Source organism: Octopus bimaculoides, chromosome 2 (assembly GCF_046866305.1).
Source record: "Octopus bimaculoides isolate indiv1 chromosome 2, ASM4686630v1, whole genome shotgun sequence".
Classification (NCBI taxonomy): domain Eukaryota; kingdom Metazoa; phylum Mollusca; class Cephalopoda; order Octopoda; family Octopodidae; genus Octopus; species Octopus bimaculoides.
The window spans coordinates 52,978,249-52,998,857 of record NC_142929.1 but is presented as its reverse complement, the minus strand read 5'-3'; the positions used below and the strand labels follow the sequence as shown (position 1 = coordinate 52,998,857).

General features: G+C 36.5%; 1 protein-coding gene across 1 annotated transcript in view; it reads right to left on the bottom strand.

Moving 5' to 3' along the window:
• Nucleotides 1-6,984, bottom strand: part of LOC106867405 (GTP-binding protein Rhes) — a 157,377-nt gene extending 150,393 nt beyond the window's left edge. Inside the window, exon 1 of the mRNA XM_014912266.3 lies at nt 6,452-6,984. Within this exon, the coding sequence (XP_014767752.1) occupies nt 6,452-6,840 (389 nt within the window). The 5' untranslated portion in view covers nt 6,841-6,984. The remainder of the gene's footprint in view (nt 1-6,451) is intronic.
• Between the last annotated feature and the right edge of the window lie 13,625 nt (nt 6,985-20,609).

Below are 20,609 nucleotides of genomic sequence, written 5' to 3'. Positions count from 1 at the left end.
TCGTAAGATAAGTGTGCGAAAGTGATAGAAAGTAAATGACATTTTATTGATAGGTTTGTCATTTGATGAAATAGAGCATCTATGACATTTGCAGTGTTTCCGGTAAAGGAAAGAGAGGAAGAAACCGATATTTAGACCGGAGGCCTACTCCAAATGGTCACCGTTAATGACACCCAAGTCCTAGAAACCAACTAGAAAGACAGGATGATGACTCTTGTAGTGCTTTGACTAATAGGTTAGCTCTGTCAGGGCTGACACCAGAAGTTTAATAACAACAACAACAATAGAAACATGGTTTGAATACTTACAACAGAGTGGTCTCCGTTAATGACACTAAAGTCCTACAAATCACCTTGATAGGATAATCCCAAATGTAATGTTGGGATGATATGCCTACTCAATTAGGGTTGACCAGAAGTTGAGGTGATGGGGGGAAACAATCAATCAACAATATCCCACCACTGCCACCATCATCACTATTTTAAACATGTAGCTTTGCGACAACCTAAGAAAACATTCTACACGATATTCTGTCGCCATGTTTAACACAACCACCTGTCGTTCTGAGTATTTTTTGTAGAATCATTTGGGAAAAATTTGTCTTATTTTGTTTTGTCACCTGTTGTCTTCATTGGATGTGTGTTCGTATTTGTTCCATCCGCCTTCAAACTATTGTCATACAAGACTATAATTGCGAGCTCAGCATTTTTGCGTGCTTACCTAACTATGTCATCACAAATGTTATAGCTAAGTATACTGTGTCACTGAGAGTCCGTGGTCTTGTTAACTCAAATGGTGTGTTCGAACAAACTGCAGAACTATCATCAATCAGACAGATTCTGGCAAAAGTGAATATATAAGTCTGCGGTTAAATAATAATAGTGTTGCAGTCACGATCGCGATATCGAGGTTTCGATTCCCAGCCCAACTTCGGGTTGTCTTCTTGAGCAAAACGCTTAAATTTCACGTTGCTCCAGTCCACTCAGTAGATCGACCTGCCACAAATGGCAACCAAATTCTCTTAAAATTGCATTCTACAACCTTATATATTTATGTACCTAATTCATCAATAAGCACAAGTTTGTTTATATATTCTATCTAACGTCCTTGACAGAAAAAAATAAAAGATGAGATGGTCAAAGCTGAAAGGCCTTTGCTCATGAGCCAGCTCATTTAAGAATAATCTATGATTAAATAGTGGAGGCGCGTGGTTTAGTGGTTAAGGTGTCAGCATCATGATCGTAAGTTTGTGGTTTCGATTCCTGGACCGGGCGACGCGTTGTGTTCTTGAACAAAACACTTCATTTCACGTTGCTCCAGTCCACTCAGCTGGCAAAAATGAGTAACGCTGCGATGGACTGGCGTCCCGTCCAGCTGGAGAACACATACGCCATAGAAACCGGGAAACCAGGCCCATGAGCCTGGCTAAGCTTTAAAAGGGCGCATTTATTTATTTTTTTATGATTAAATAGTTATAATAACTACAAACGGTTCCAAATTTGGCACTAGGCCAGCAATTTTAGGAGAGGGTTAAGTCGATTACATCGAGCCAGTGTTCAACTAGTACTTATTTTATCGACACCGAAAAGATAAAGAGCAAAGTCGAACTCGGCAGAATTTGACCTCAGAAAGAACAGACGCATGAAATGCTGTGAAGCATTTTGTCCGGCGTGCTAACGATTCTGCCAGCACGCTACCTTATTGCAAAATATAAATTAAAGACAAGATATCTATGTCAGTAAGATGCTACTTTATGCTTCACTTTGACTGGGGCTCTCATACATACACAGAAATGCACATGTATCTATGTATGTGTGCATATATGCATCTATGAATTTATAAACACATACACGGAATTATGTGTTGAAATATTTTAGAAAAAATTCTGAAAAGCCCTGGTTCGCAGCTACGCACGTATGCATTACCAAATTACTTCTAGATGCCTATCAAGGAGTAATATGTATCTATAAAATTCCATTCATATATACATACATTCATACATATATTCATACCAGCATACACGCACTCATATCTATATATATATATATGCGTGTGTGTATACATATGTGCGTGTATGTATATATATGTATATATATACACGCACATATGTATACACACACACAGAGGCATATGCACACATACACACAGACATACCAGTACATGCATACATACATATACATGCCCACAGATATAGCCTGGCCTAGTGCATAAGCAGTTCACTTAGGAATCGTGAGGCCAGGAGTTAAGGAGTTCGATACGATTGCATGTCACTTTGAGCAGACGCCTTTTACAAAAGCTTCGACTCCAAGTTTTGTGAATGAAAAGGGTGGATGAAAACTTTCCGGAAGTTCATCGGATGAACTCCACCTGTAATTCAAAGATGTAGTGCTTATCGCATTGTATCATGTTGATTATTCTTGAGTATTACGTTAAGAATACGCTTGTCTGTAGAATACTTGGCCACATATATGGTATTTCAAGGATTATATTGTACAGCTGTGTCCTAGATATGACTTTAAATTGCACCCGGTGGCTGAGCACTGGTTCGGAAGTACCAAGTTTTGAGGAATGTGGAACCACCTCTTAAACTAATATTGTTCCCTACTCTGATCCAGTGTAGTTACATCAGTCAGGGGCCTAGCTATGAATAAATTAGTGTGTCACTGCCTTGTGAACGCCTTGGGAAAGGAAAATGTTTGGGAACTCAATCCTGACAGCAAACCAAGGATTGGAGTTTCTCAGACGGTCCGATGACCTCTTTGAGACCATTCAGGAAACTCCAAGATGGAGATCTACAACACTGAGAGATAAGTCTCCTAGGAGACAGCCACTACAATGTAAAACCTACATCTTGTTGGTCACTGCAACAGTCTTAGCCCGCTGAGCCACTGTGGTCAAACCGCCAAGCCTAAACAGTGGGATCGGACTGAGTGGACAATCTCTCACTTTAAAACTAAGCGCAAGCAGGAAGAAAAACCCTTCAACATCAACGATCGATTCACATAGCTACAGGAGAGCTAGCTACTCTTCTTTATGACCTTCGGAGATGAAGAAACTGCCATCATCATCATTGTACTGCTGGACGTACAACCGGAAGTACATACGTAGTTTTCAACGGAAAGCCCTTCATATAGGAGTATGTTTTATTTGTGTGAGTATGTGTTTTGCATGTGCTTTTATGTAGTGGCCAGGGGATATGCAAAATGAAGTACTCAATAATTCGAAAAGTAGAGTTAAATATATTTATTAAAACATTATAAGTTTCATATGTTTTGATCACTTCAAACTCATTAGAATTCTTCGGTTATGAAGAGTAGAAAATGAACGAATCAGATTTCCGAAACTGAAAACAACGTGTGGATAAATTAGCACACGTACATGCACATTAAAAAACAACACACATACACGCACGCATACGCACACGCGCATACACATACGCACACAACACAGATACAAACACACAATGCATACATATATGTGTGTATGTGTACATATATATAGGTGCATATTATTTGCACACACACACACACACACACACACACACACACACACACATATACATATATATATATATATATATATATATACATATATATATATGTACATATTTATACGCACACACTCTCATACACAGCCGTATTAATTTGTACTTAAATATATACGAGTACACTCACGTAGTCGTACGCAAGCACTTTCACGTGTGTGCGTGTGTGTGTGTGTGTGTGTGTGTAGATGTGTATTCGGCTCATTATCGTAAAACCTGGAGTTCGATACCCAACAGAGCATCGTGTCCTTAAGTGAGACACTTTGTTTCACGTCGCTCTGGTGCACTCAGCTGACAAAAATGATTAGTACCTGTGTCATTGTGTCATGCCGAACCTTCCTGTTAAGGGTATATCTGTGGAATCTTCAACCAGTTGCACGTCCTCTATCTAATCAACTGGAACCCTCGTTTCGCAACCGACGGAGTGCCAGTTGCCATATACATACATACATATACATATATATATATATATATATATATATATATATATATATATATATATATATATATATATACACAGAAGCACACACACACACACACACACACACATATATTCGCACATATAAACATACACGAAACAGAACTTTCCCAAAGACTATCAATGTACATTTCAAATGACCAAATGAAACACAAAGTTATGCATACGGTATATTCATACATAAAAGGTTGCATGTATTCACGCATAATACATGCTTCGAAAGATGCTTAAATTACATTCATGTCTGCATACATAGCATACACACAGGCACGCACACACACACACACACATACACGCACACACATCTCATATATGTGTGTGCGTATTTATGTATGTATATATATGCATGTTTATAATAATAATAATAATAGTTATAAGCTTAAAGCTTATACGCGATCACCGTGCATTGGCTAATGTAAATAGTTTAATATTGGGGCAAATAAGCTCTCGATGGAAAAAAAGTATGGTTTGCCGTACGCATGGAACTCGAACCCACACGTCTATGTATTAGCGACAAGCGTGATAACCATTGCTAGCACGCATTAAGCTGATATATATATATATATATATATATATATATATATATATATATATATATATATATATATATATATATATATATATATATATATATATATATATATATATATATATGTATATATATATATATATATATATATATATCTTTTACTCTTTTACTTGTTTCAGTCATTTGACTGTGGCCATGCTGGAGCACCGCCTTAAGTCGAGCAAATCGACCCCAGGCCTTATGCTTTGTAAGCCTAGTACTTATTCTATCGGTCCCTTTTGCCGAACCTCTAAGTTACGGGGACGTAACCACACCAGCATCGGTTGTCAAGCGATGTTGGGGGGGACGAACACAGACACACAAACATACACACACAAACATATATACATATTTATACACACACATATACGACGGGCTTCTTTCAGTTTCCGTCTACCAAATCCACTCACAAGCCTTTGATTGGCCCGAGGCTATAGTAGAAGACACTTGCCCAAGGTGCCAAGCAGTGGGACTGAACCCGGAACCATGTGGCTGGTAAGCAAACTACTTACCACAGAGCCATCATTATTATTATTATTATTATTATTATTATTATTATTATTATTATTATTATTATTATTATTATCATTTACAGAAATATAAAACTCAGCACCGTTTACCAAATAATCGTATATATATATATATATATATATATATATATATATATATATATATATATATATAATATATATATATATGCATGCATTTGGGTCCGTGCTGATATATGCTAGATGTGTCATAACTATTTGTATATGTTGTATGAATGTGTTTTCGAGGCGTACGCCAACACGCTTTTGTATTTGTTTCATCTACCCGTGTTACTATTTACATTATCAGCCACACAAGAAAACATGTGCAAGAAAAGAGAAATGTGTTTATAAACTGAAACGGCGCTGCTTTACAGCTGATGAGCTAATGTGATGCGCTGTAGCAGCACAGACACCGTGCTGATACTATTAGACGTACATAAACGAACTACAGCATGAACAACAATAATACTGACACTGAACGCCAGTATGAACATAAACATAAACGTGAAAATTATCATCATCATCGTTATCATCATCATCATCATCGTTATTATCATGAGCAGCAGATACAGCAACAACAAAAAAAATATTATATAACAATAACAAGAATGTTGTTGTGGTTGTGGTAGTTGTTATCGGTTTTTCTTGTTGTTACTTGTTGTTACTTAGCTGTGGTGCGAGATTAACAAAACATTTAAATGAAAGAAAAAGTACACAAATACTTATGCACGTGTGATTGTGTGAGTGAAATACATACATACATACAGACAGACAGACAGACAGATAGATAGATAGATAGATAGATAGATAGATAGATAGATAGATAGATAGATAGAAAGATAGATAGATAGATAGATAGATAAATAGATAGATGCAAACATATATAAATATACACATGCATAAATACATATACATGCACATACATGTAAATAAGCGCACATGCGCACACACACGCACACTCACACACACACACATACACTCACACATACACACACAGCAAATGCACCCGTCATACAATATAGTTACTGAAGCATGCAACAAAGGTAAAGTAAGCAAATAATAATAATAATAATAATAATAATAATAATAATAATAATAATAATAATAATAATAATAATAATAATAATCGTTTCTTATATAATGACGACTTGAATATTAGCAAAGTAAAACAATGTGAACAATTCTAAATGCATAGCTATATAAATAAATAAATAAATAAATGAAGAAATAAATAAATAAATAAATAAATAAATAAATAAATAAACAGAAGGAAAATTAGAAGGAAATCTACGTTATCTAGTGAAGCGTATGAAAAAGTTTGTAAAATGTACCAAGCGGTTAAAGATCCGTTCTGCATGTTTGTATGAAAGCTTTCAACTTTCGGTTGAGTCGTTGTCACAACTGTTGTCCTTGTCTTTGTAAATGACGCCAAGATGTCTGTTGTGTTGATGGTTGTTGTTGTTGCTCCTAGTGGTGGTTGTGGCGGCGGTGATGACGGTGTTGATGATGCTGTTGTTGTTGTTGACGATGGTGGTGGTACTGCTTGCGGTGTTGTGAGGTTATTTGTCGGTGTTAACACGAGATGGTTTTTCGCCTGTTCGTTTTCTTGTTGTTGTCTCGCGTTGGCAAATGCCTCACCGTTGGTGATGTGTCTCCATATATCTCTCTTTCCTTTCATATCTCTTCCTGTGGCCGCCGCTGCAACTGTTACTGCCGCCATTGCACCACCAAAATCCTTTAGCCCTTTGGAAATTGTCTTCCCTCTCACTTCTTTTTTTTTTTTTTTTTTGCTATACTCCCTGTTTTTCCTAACTCCTCGTCTTTATTGCAACCACTATTTACAGGCCTGTCTATTTATTCACTACCAAACCTTATTTATTCATTTATCTACATGCATACGTGCATACTTATACATATATAGATGCATATATACATATATATATATATATATATATATGTCTCTCTCTCTATATATATATGACTTTTTCTACTTATCTATTTATCGGTGTCTGTAGATGTATGAATGCATGAACATGTGTCTGCGTGCTCTGATCGTAACGGCGGCGGTAAAACGCGTATTCGTGTATGCGAGTGCATGCGCGTGGTGCATATGAGAACGTATGCATGTAATGTAATGTAATGTTTGTTCGTATGAATGCATGCAGGCATGTGTGCGTACTTGCCTTTGTAAATATAAATGTGTATAGTCGAACGTATACCACTGTGGGCTTGTATGTGATATGAGGGTTTGTGCGTGCGTGCGAGTGTATATACGTAAGCGCACACGTGCTTTTGTACTTGCTTATTATCTGCCACAACACGCTCACATATTTTAAAATGCATCTACGCAAAATGCATTCTTTTAAGGCTATCATAGGTTATTGTAAGTGGCACATGTGGACGAAGTAATGATTGTGTTGTGCATTTCTGTTTTTGCTCTTTCAGTTCCTTAGAAGAAAAAAGAAGGGAGAAAGTCCGAAACAATGTTATCCACTGAATGAATCAGGGTTTCAGCTAATACGAAGCTTTATAATTGAGGAAGAGAAAAGTTTAGCAGATGTCAGTATGGAACGAATGCATATATACAGTAGTTAGAAGTCACTCCCGCTTAAAAGAGTGCTATGAAGGGTGAAAGGAGGCTTTGAAATGAAACATAATGGGAGGAGAGCCAATAGAATGATGGACAGAAGTGGATCGTGAGAGAAGTGAGGGAAGAGGTGGCGGGAGAGAAATTGAAAAAGTGAAAAAGATAGAGAGAGAGAGAGAGAAAGGGAAAGAGGGAGAGGAAAGGGAGAGATAAATAGAGGAAGAAAGAAGAGAAATACAAAAGAGTAAACGAGGAAGTGTTTAGTGAAGTATTAGTAAGACGGATGCACGGACAGATAGAAAACTAGTGAGCTAGCGAGTTAGGTAACTGTGCATTTGTATGTACGGGTGTGTGTGTGTGTGTGTGTGTAAAGAGTGAGTAAAAGAATAAATACACGCACGCGCACATACATGCACACACATACACTCACATACACATATATACGTGTGAGGAAGAGAGAGGGAGGGAGGGAGTGAAAGAGAGATTCTGGAAAAATGAAAGTAAAATAAAAAAATTACGGACAGTGAGAAAAATAAATAAATTGCGATGGAAAAGGAATGGAAGGATGTCAGCTGAGCGAGTTTGTTGACCGTAGATAAGGAGAGAGTATAATGTTACATCGGAAAATGAAGAGAAAGCTTTTACACAGCGAAGAAAAGAAAAGAAAGGAAGGAAACGTAAATATAAATAACAATAGTAATAATAATAATAATAATAATAATAATAATAATAATATGATGATGATGATGATGATGATGATGATGACGACAACAACAACACCAAACGACAACGGAAGGAAAATAACTGAAAAGACATGCTTGGAATAAAGGAGTGCAGAAAAGAAAGAAAGGTTTTGAAGAGTAAGGAGGAGGGAGAGGTGCAAAGAATCAACAGAAAAAGAACAACAACAACAACAAAAACAACAATAACAACAACAACAACAACGACAACATCAACAACAACAACTACTATTACTTCTACTGCTACTGCTACTACTACATGATGACAAGAATTGCTTAACAAGTTGAGAAGGAATTTTTAAAAAAACTGTTGACAGGAGATAAATAATGTAAGAGAAGAAAAAAAATACAAGGTGAGCTATGGGGGTAAAGTGCGTGTGTCCACTATCCTGTTTCGAATCACAATGGTAGACATGCGATTTTAATTGCGTCGATAATGTCCAACAGAAAGGTAGAGGCATCATAATTTTCTGTACTTCTACAATTAAACCACCCGTGGACAGCTCGAATTTCATATTTAAGTGAGCCTCTTTCTTTTACTGCAATTAAATTGTTGCTAAGTGCATTTGACAAGGCTACAACGATTATGCGCGCGTGCACACACACACACACACACACACACACACATATATATATATAACAATACATATATACACATATAGATGCATATATATATATATATATATAGATGCATAACAAAACATAAACATATAGATGCATATATGTATGTGTGTGTGTGTATGTATGTATACGTATGCATATCTACATGCATTGTCACACACATACCATGAAGCACATTAACAGATATATTCACGTGCATGTCTATATATTTGCGTGTATATGTAAGAATGCGTGTAAAGAGGTTTGTATACGTGTGTGTGAAGAACTGCAGAAAATAACGAAGACTGATTTGTTTTTTTCTGTTTTATTCTTAAACATGTGAGTTTAGAACTTGGTGTTAGTTTAGAAAGTTGTCATTCACTGCAAGTATATGGTATAATACCCCTTTATATACACACACACACACACACACACATACACACAACACGCTCACACATACATGCATACACACACACATTCATACCAGACACACACACACACACACATACACACAACATGCTCACACATACATGCATACACACACACATTCATACCAGACACACACACACACAACATGCTCACACATACATGCATACACACACACACACATATTCATACCAGACACACACACATACACACATCACGCTCACACATACATGCATACACACACACATATTCATACCAGACACACACACACACATACACACATCACGCTCACACATACATGCATACACACACACATATTCATACCAGACACACAGAAATACACACATGTATATGCATAATTGCATATCATGTATATAAAAATATATAGAAATATAGATACACACACACACATATATATATATATATATATATATATATATATATATTCTTACATATAAACATGCATATGTATCTGCATGTACATAATTACAAACATACATACATGCATATAAATAAATACTTATACACATACACGCACACTCACACTCACACGCACATGCATATTTGTGTGTGTGCGTGTGTAAGAGTGTGTATTTATGCATATATGTATGTGCGTGTGCTCGTATACGCGCGTGTGTATGTGAGTGGTTTTATTATAGAAATATAGCAATTTATGCAAAGCTGCACCCCGCCCTTAACACCAGCAGCTTCAACAGCAGCAATAACCATAGAAGCAACATGAACATACAAAATGATTTATAAAAACTGACAGCATCAACAGCAGCAGCAGCAGCAGCAACGATGACAGTAACCGCAGCAGCAACAGCAACAACAGCTGCAGCAAAAATAACAGAAACATGAGTACTCAAGCACAATAGCAACATCATCTGCAATGGAAACAACAACAAAACAGCAAACGCTACAGCAGCAACAGATTCACGTGCTCCACCGACTCAACTAAACGGCGGAGCCTCGACAATGCTGGTTGATCTGTTAGAAATAGTAGCTAGATCTCACCTTGAAATTATACTTTTGAAATAAATTAGGTTGTATTCGTCAATGTAGACCTTGATGTACGTCTATGCATAGAAGTAGAGAGCAGCGCTTGATCAGGGCTAACTTGAAGCGAAATACATAAAAGCAATTATAGAAACAGCAACATAAGCTACAACAACGACGATGACGACTATGACGATGACTGCGCATGTAACTTGAAAAGTAGCTTGTGACTCGATTACAACAACGGCAACAACAACAACAACGACAACAGCAATAACTTCACCAGTTCTAATAACAGACATCGACAAACCATCAGCATCGGCATCACCATAAGAGCAATGAGTCAGAAAGGAAGCTTCTACGTGGTTGTTCGACCTGCTAGAGATAGCAGCTAAACCTTCCTACATCCTGTTCTCAAATTGATTTCAAATTTTGGCACAAGGCTAGCAATTTTGGCGAAAGGATTAAGTCATTTACATCGACCCCAGTGTTCAACTGGTACTTAATTTTATCGATCCCGAGAGGATAAAAGGCTAAGTTGACCTTGGCGGGATTTGAACTCAGAACGTAAAGATGGTCAAAATACTACTAAACATTTTGCCCGGTATGCTAACGATTCTGTCATATTACGATTCTACCAGCTCACCACCTGTCTGCATATTACATTCTTTTGTCTCCTTTTTATTTATTAAACTTTTTTTCTACTCTAGGCACAAAGCTTAAAATTTGGTGGGAAGGGCTAGTCGATTACATTGACCCCAGTGCTCAACTGGTATTTACTTTATCCACTCCGAAAGGATGAAAGGCAAAGTCAACCTCGGCGTAAAGCTGAAAGAAATGCCGCTTGTACTCTACTGTCTTTAAAAGGAATATGATACACCAAGCAATTGTAGTACACTATGCCTGAAATCAAAACAAAAGTAAACGGTATGATCACGGCTGGATTGCCTTCAATCATAAGCCTGCTTAATCAAGATTGACCTGAGATTTAACAACACTAAAAGTAATAGACGCAACGACAGCCATAAAAAAACTATAGTTACAACAACAATAGATGAAGCAATAGAAATAAAGACATCCTTCAAAACGTTATTAACAGCAGCATGAATAACTATACAGTATACAGGCCAATAAGGGAGCCTTTACGTAGTCACATGACCACGTAGAAATCGCATCAACATTTCCTCAACTTGCACCATACTTTTTAAGAACATAAAGGAGATTGTTATCCAAGATATATGAAAGGCAAACTCATCATGCAAAGAGTCAGAAAAAATACTTTCCCTGACAATCTACTGATTCTGCCAGTCCACTATCTTCCAACTACTTGATATAGTTTAAAACTTTTGGTGATTGTGTGGTGCTGGGTGGGCGTAGACAGTTAATTAACACTGTCAAAGATCAAAGGTCTTTCCCGAGCTTTAAGCTAATGAGGCCGGTTTCCCAGATTTTGTGGCGTATACTTTACACTATCCGCAGGTGGCGAGGTGCTAGCCCGTCGCAGGATTATTCATTTTTGCCAGCTGAGTGGACTGGAGTAACACGTGAAATGAAGCGTTTTATTCGAGAACACAACGCGTTGCCCTGTCCAAGAATCGACACTACAATCTTACGATCATGAGTGCAACACCTCAGCTACTAAGACGCGCGCCTCCACAATCGACACTGTACTTGACTAGTACTTTATTTTATCGACCCTGAAAGGATGAAACACAAAGTTTATTTCAACGGGATTTGAGCTCAAAACTTGAAAATATGGAACCAATACCACAAGCAATTTTTTTTTCTGAGAGTGCTGATCAGAAGGCCGAATTTCGAATGACCGAAAAATGAGAATACCGAAAGCTTTAAAACTTAGAACTTGGACTATCGAATGCTTGGAAGACCTAAAATTTAGAATACCAAAGTTTTGAAATGTTTTCAAGGAGAATATGAAAAACTATTTGAGAAGACTTTTATTTACAGCTTCAAAGCGGGTCGTATATATGGACATGTTGAATTCATTTTATTTTCTGTTTTGAAAGCAGACATGCCACTATGTGGGGAGAGGAAGAAATCGTATAAAGCTGAGTGATTTGTGGGGTGGGGGAATTTCTTGCATTTTCTTCATTTATTACCTGCGTTTCCACCATCGTCTACGATCTCTGAAACAGTCACTGTAATTGCATCAGAAAAGTGTTTGTGCTCTGTGAATTTTGGCAGTCAGTATATGCTATCCATTTAAAAGTTAACTTATTGCTCGACCTCTAGCAATTACGCAATGTTCTTTATTTTTCTTTTTTTTTTTTTGCAGCACCACTAATAATAATTTTTATGTACTTTTTCTTCCTCAGATCAATCATCTTGCACGTTAAGCTTACTATAGTCTTTTTGTGAAGCAACATTTTCGCAGGTATCTCTTACTGCGGAATGGAGCACTTTTTTTACACGTCCCTCCCATTTAGATAGTAATAATCCAACAGGATATCCCAAGGGTTGTTCTTAACACAAAACCTGCAGGGTTAATGAAGGAAGTGGATCTAGCAGAAGTTTGTATGTTGGTATTAAGCTGCAGAAGAATGTAAACAAAGACATAGAGACGTGCAAATGCACAAACCTAATTTTGATCAATCAAAATTTGGTGCTTTGATCGCTTCGTAAATTTATGTTTATACTGAGAAAATATTCTATGACGAGAGAAGTTAACTACGGAAATATTCACTTATCTGTTTACGTTTTCATTTATGCCTTCGGTATCATATCCTTGCAATATAATTTTAATTTTTTATTTTAGGTAAATGTTATAATATACGAGTAAATGTCATAATATACGTATTTCTCAAACAAACTCCCCATTAAAACTGTAAAGAAATACCTTTTAACATTAATTTGGTATCCTGATTTTTCGGTCTTTCTAACTTTCAATATTTTGATTTTTCGGTCATTTAAAATTTGACCACCTTGCGTTCGATCCTCTCTTGTAAACTTTATGAGACAAGAAGTTTTCCGATGCTCTAACGTTTTTGCCAATCTACCAACCTTCTACAATATTTAGTAAAAGTATGAACATGCCATCAAATGAAGAATCATAGAAAATCTAATCTCAAGTTTTCTGTATAGGATATAAGTTTTGAGATTTTGGCGAGAAATAAATGGTGAAGCTGCATTGTTGATTCGTGCCTTTCATAGAAATCGATACTGAAGCAAAATCCCTCAAAGCAAGAATCAACGCAAAACTGCGGACTCGACCTGCAGGAACTTCTTTCAACTCTATGCTGCTTGTTATCATTTGTGATTTGACATTAATGAAATAATACATATTCTATTCAAATATTACTTAATTTAATTTACAAGCAGAGGTGAAATTAAGTGGTAATCATCGCTCGGATACTGACTAACAAGGTTCAGGGGACGTGGTTTGAAAATCCAGCTTAATACTCAACTATGGAGCTCAACTAAGTGTGTAGGAGGATTTTAGTTTATTTAACTTCAAAAGATTAACTTTCAGCTTATCCATTGTGGATCATTGACAAGCACAAATCAGACAGAACACACTTGCTTTGCTTACTTGGCAGTCTAGCAGAATCAGCATAACATTATGTTGAAACGTTAGAACATATTAAATTGGAGCGTGAGACTTGTGTTTGTTTCGTAGTCTATCTGAAAGAACAGCTCTAATCCCGGAGTACCGTTATGAAGCGGCTATAACAACGTAGAGTGTTTATTATAAGATTGACTTCAGAGCTGGATGTCTTCAAGTCAATTCGGTAGAATGATTAAACAAATAAAGCAATAATTTTGTACACATTGTGTAATAGTACTTAACAACGCTTTAGCGACATGATAAAAAAAATGATATCAACTAAAATCCAGCAAAGTCTATTATTGCAGGATTATTTGACACATGACAGAATTCTTTGACAACAAATCGCGAACCAAATTTATTAAAGATTTTCTTTTTTTAACCAGTTTAATGCTGAATATTGAAACATTAGCCGAAGGATTTTTTTACCTTTTTTTTTTTTTCGATCTTAACAATATCAGCGTATTTCAATAAATCTAATAGTTATTAGTGACAGCATTGTGTGAAGACTGGAAGCGATTTAAAATTTAAAATTTGAATTTCACTCAAAAGCATACTAAATCCTCATACTATTATTGTTGTTACATAGTTTTCCTTAACTTGTACGGAACTACTGCGCCGAGAAACGTTCAATTATCATAGATAAATATTAAATGAAATGATAGGGATAGACATGCTCGATATTGCCAGAAAAGGGGAAAAAGGGGACTGAAATCTATTTGCACTCGTCAAGACACTTTTTTATCATTTATATTTTTACCTCCAATCAGGATGTAATATCAAGCGTGATCCTTTCTCTACATAAATTTTGCCCTTACGTTAGTTCAATAAAGAAACTATTTCACAAGCACTCAAAAAAGTACTATAATGAACATGGTTAACATAAATAGTGCCTTAATACAATACTGTCACAAACAGGCTGTTTTTGTACTTATAGATAATTTTCTACTATAGGCACAAGGTCTGAAATTTTGTGAGAGGGGGCTGCTGATTACATCGACACCAGGGCTAAACTGGTACTTTCATCCGAAAGGATAAAAGTCAAGTTTACGTCAGCAGAATTTCAACCTAGAATGTATAGAGCCGGAAAAAATACCACTAAGAGTTGTGCCCGACTTCCTAACGGTTCCACCAGCTCGCTGCCTTATCTATACTTATAGATAATGGGAGGAAGTATAAATTCAAGTGGTGTGTAAGTGTTTCAACAGTTCATGCGAATGTAAAGGAAATTGTTATGAAATCTTCTGTTAAAAAGGGAGACTGCTATTGCCTTCTTCATATCAATATTTTCCGACATAGCCATAACACTGTGCTGCATACAGGGCACGAACTATCGTACTTCCGGTTGCATGTTCGCTTCATTACCTGTGAGTCATTACACGTTCTCATTTCATGCGCCAGGATTCCATACAGTTTGTATTTACCAAACTTCACTCAGAAAACTTTGGTGGACCTGATTTTGTGGTCATCACCAGCATCAGTAACCCTTGACCATTACTGACTCAAGTCTAAGGATTGACAGGGCCCAGGTTACGGCATCTCCCGTGAACGGGATGTCGGTCTGTCGCAAGGTTACTCACATACAGCTGAGTAGACTGCAGCAACTTAAAATGAAGTGTCTTCCTCAAGAACACAACGCTTCACCCGGTCCAGGAATCGTAACCACGATCTTGCGATCTTGATTACACCTTGACCACTAGGCTATGCGCCTCTGTGGTACGAGATAGTTGTTCAAGGTGCTGGACAGTGCGAGATCGAACATAAACCACACTGATACTAAGGGGACCTTTTAACTACACAATCATGCTTATGCACGTAGTGTGTCTACCTACACAATAATTATAAACCATTGATAAACCATTCAGAGCATCCTAAAGTCGATGATTAATGTGACTTTTACTGCTGAGTAATTACTCTGTATTTTACATGTTCATTAATTACCGTTTTCCAAACACATCAAATTTCATCCCTACTTATTTCTCTTCCTTACAAAACAACTTTCTAACATCTTGAGGAGTCTATTATTTACATAGGCTATCGATTTATAACCTGTTACTAACGCAACAGTTACAAGTTCTAACTTTCTAGTAATGTTCCATATGCCAGAACAATGCTTATTAACTACTCTAAGGATGACGAGTAGAAGGCTATAATCTATGCAGTTTCTTCTTCTTCTTCTTCTTCTTCTGATAGATAGATAGATAGATAGATAGATAGATAGATAGATAGATAGATAGATAGATAGATAGATAGATAGATAGATAGATAGATATACATAGCATATAAGTATTTGATATTTTATATTATATATATATATGTATATATATATATATATATATATATATATATATATATATATATATATATATATATATATATATATATACACACACACATAAATGGAGAGAAAGAGGGTGAAAAAGAGAGAAGAAGAGATCAATGTCATTAATTTCATGTTAGACTAGGTTCATTTTAGAGAAAGAAAGGAAATATATTCTTGTGTGTGATATTTAAGTGTTTAAGTGAATGAGAATTAGTAAAACTGGCAAGATGAGGATATGGAAGCAAGACACAGTTTGTTGGTTGGGTGCTAACAATCATAGATAAGTTCATCTGAGAGCTTATACTTGAGGGATTTTATGGAATTTAAAAGCATCAGATTATCTTCTTATGAGTCACGTCAAAAAAGAGCAACATCTACAACGACAAACAGGGAAATTTCTTACTTAATAATATCTTGAATAGCATCAAGAAATTTCAAACAATTAATTAAATTCTGCACTATAGCGTACGATGCCTGTCTGTCTGTATTTTCTTCTGTCTTCATGTTTTAGACATTGTGCTGTGGCCAGGCTGGAGTACCGCCTTGAATGGTTTTACTCGAATGAATCGTCCCCAGTCCTTCTTTTCCCTTTTTAAGTTTGGTACTTATTCTATCGGTCATTTATGCTGAATCGTTAAGTTACGGGGACGTAAACAAACCAACACCAGTAGTCAAGCGGCGAGGGAACGAAGACAGACACAAAGACACTCACATAAATTATGTACATGCGTATGTGTGTGTGTGTTCGTGTGTGTGTGACAGGCTTCCACACAGTTTCTGTTCACAAAATTCACTCACAAGTTACAAGTCGGCAGAGGTTACGGTAGAAGACACTTGCCCAAGGTGTTGTGCTGTGGAACTGAATCCGAAACCACATGGCTGCAAAGCGAGCTTCTTAACCATAGAGCCATGATCGCGCTTATTCATATCGCCTAATGTAAAGAATCAAGTGGAAATATTCAATTGAAGGGTTAGCGAGTTCAATTCTTCGTGACAGAAACGTAAATCAGCAAAATTGGTGGAATTGTTTGTTCGTCGAAACGAAACAATATTTTGCGGTATTTCTTCTGCATCTTTATGATTCGCACTTAAATCTCATCAAAACTAACTTTGGCTTACATCATTTCGGGGTCGATGAACTAAAGTACTTGTCAATTATCAGAGTTAATATCACAAATATATACAGTAGAAGTGTTGTAATGAACTGAAGCAGACGATATTTAGTTTTCCATTCAAATGAATTTTTAATTAATTGTAAGGCATTGATGGTGAAAAAATGGCAGAATCGTTAGCGCACTGGACAAAATGTGTAACGGCATTTTTTTCGGATTTACGTTCTGAGTTCGAATTCCTCCGAAGGCGACTTTACATTTCATCATTTCATTGTCGATAAAATAAGTATCAGTTTAGCAGTGGGATCAATGTAACTGACTAGCTCCCTTCTCCAAAATTTCAGGTTTTTAAAGCTTTCAGGCCTTTTTAAGGATTGAAGAACCAATCACGGATAAAACTTTTCTAGTTATTGAAGCGAATGTAGCTGTCACAGAAATGAAACAAGTTAGATTCAATTTGATATCAGCCATTTAAACCAGTGATTTTCAACAATTTTTTGCATATGAAACCCCTGTGATTACTGTTTCATTCGGCTGGACCCCAATAGCCATTCAATGTTAACAAACTAGTTTTATGGAAACTCCTATCAAAATCTCTTTTTTGTTTTTCACACATTAACTTGTGTAAGTTGAATTATATAAAATGTTAGAGAAAGAAACCTAGCTGTTTCGTGCAATATATGCATCAATAGAAAAATTTTTTCATGGACACTTAAAATACTACTTGGATCCTCAATTTGTTATTCCGCTTGCTTGGACCCTCCAAAGTCTTACATTGACCTCCCAGGGCTCATATGGACCCAGTTGAGAACCATATTTAAACCATATGAAATATGCGGTAAGGATCCCGAGAAAGGAATGAATTTCTCTCAAAAGCATGTTCCTTATTTTGAAAATTACGGGAGTTGTTCCTTAAAGGAAGAAAAAAATCAAAAAGTTATGATCGGTCGATCTGCTAAAAATAGCAATCAAATTTTCCTCAAATCATACTTCACAGTCCTGAGAAAAAAATTAAAATGTCATATTATACGAGAAGTGCTGAAACATTCCTGGCTTTAAGGATCTCACGAAAGGTTTGGTTGGAGGCCCAACCTTCTGAGTTCTTTTACATGACTTAGAAAAACTGAAGGACCACTGCAATAAGTGTGTGAATCTGAGAGGGAAATATGTTGAATAAAATCATAATTAACTGATCCTCCTGTATTTTCTTTTACCCCAAACCAGGAACTTTTTAGCATACCTCGCATAGCGTAATCCCAAAAATATCCACCATCAAAGGGCCAAATAGAAGCAGTTAAAATGCCTCTTCTCATGAGGTTTCTGATCGTACAATGTTAGCAACACAGAGCTTAATAACAGCATCAAAATCTTTATATTTATCTGTTGCTACGGTGTAGAAACAGCAACAGCATCAGCAATATCAGTAACAGTAGAAGCAACTGTAACTTCACTATTATGAGATGTTACACGCAGCTATAATTTAATGAGAATAAAACAATAATGACAATAAAACGTATATGTCCAAGGCCAAACATTTCGAGTGGAGAAGACTATAATGGATTAAATCAGTTCAAGCACATATCTACTATTTGCTTTATAGATCCCCAGAAAGAGAGATGAACGGCAAATATCGACTCCGGCCGAACTTGAACTCCAAATGTTAGAGCAAAACAAAACAGCAACAGAAAGGGGAGAAAAAAGACAGCAATAGCAACAAAATCAGTACAATTGCAACAACATCGCCATGAGAATTATTGCTTATAGATATGGGAAACTGTGATGATGATAGTAGCAGCAGCAGCAGTAGTAGTACCAGCACCACTAGCACCACCAGCAGTAAGAATAAGACTGACATTAATGGTAATATATGCAATTATTCTGGCAATCGAAATCAGATTAGTTGCAATATAAATAACAGAAATTGCAACGACATTAACAACAACAATAACGTCACTCTATTCTACGGTTATTGTATCAGCTGAAATAAGAATAGCTACAAAAGCAATAAAAATAACAACAAAGACAGTAAAAACAGCGCAAATTATATTACATACAACTATAATAATATTTGTACGAATAAGAGTAAAATTAGCAGTAGTAATGTCCTTTCTACTATAGGCACAAGACCTGAAATTTGGAAGGAGGGAACTAGTCGATTAAAGCAAAGTAGACCTCAGCGGAATTTGAACTCAGAACGTAGCAGCACACGAAATACTTCTAAGCATTTCGCCCGGCGTGCAAAAAATTCTACCAACTCGCAGCCTGATTAGTCGAAATATCAATGGCAACACGTTAAACATTACTAGATACCGTACCGATAGTTAAAGCTAAATAAAATCTACCCCTTTCTGGGGGCTCAAATAGGTACCATGGAGAGAGAGGGTGAGAGAGAGAGAGATGGGGCAGTTGCTATAAACCAGTGTTTCCCTAACTACTTTTAACTATTGCTCCCTTATCTCTTGCTAGTACTTTTCAATGTGCCCTTGCTACGTTTCATCAAAATTTAATACACCACAAAAAAAGATTGTTACCGACGACAATGCCTTTTGTCATTAAAAGACTAACTGCAAATTAAGTCATTTCATCAGTATCTCAATATAATATGGAATGAAACAATATTTCGGTTACTAATATTTTTTTGTCTCTAATTTTGGCACAAAGTCAGTAATATTGAGGAAAGAGGAAAGTCGATTACATTTTGAGAAGCACTATTGTAGATAGTAAAGAGACTGTAAAAGTAAGTGCGTCCTTGATGTACACTGTTGATCCACAAGATTTCCAATGCACAGAGCCGGCACAAAAAATGAAGAGATGCTGTAATGAAAGCAGAAAACACATACAGTCAAATATCTCAGACCAAAATCTACATCTAAAAAAGGTAGTTCGAATTATACATAAAAAAGACTTTGTAAGATCAAAATTTCCGTGTGAATTCAGCAGGATATGGAAAGACTGTGTCGATGTCTGAATGTTTACACTACATATTTACACTATATTCTACGTCGACTCGTACGCCGGAAAATACGGTAACTTACCAGCTCCAGCAAACTCATATTTGTTGTGGGGAATATATTATTCCTTGGATCTCTCAGTCTCTCTCTCTATCTCTCTATCTCTCACTCTCTCTCTCTCTCTCTCTC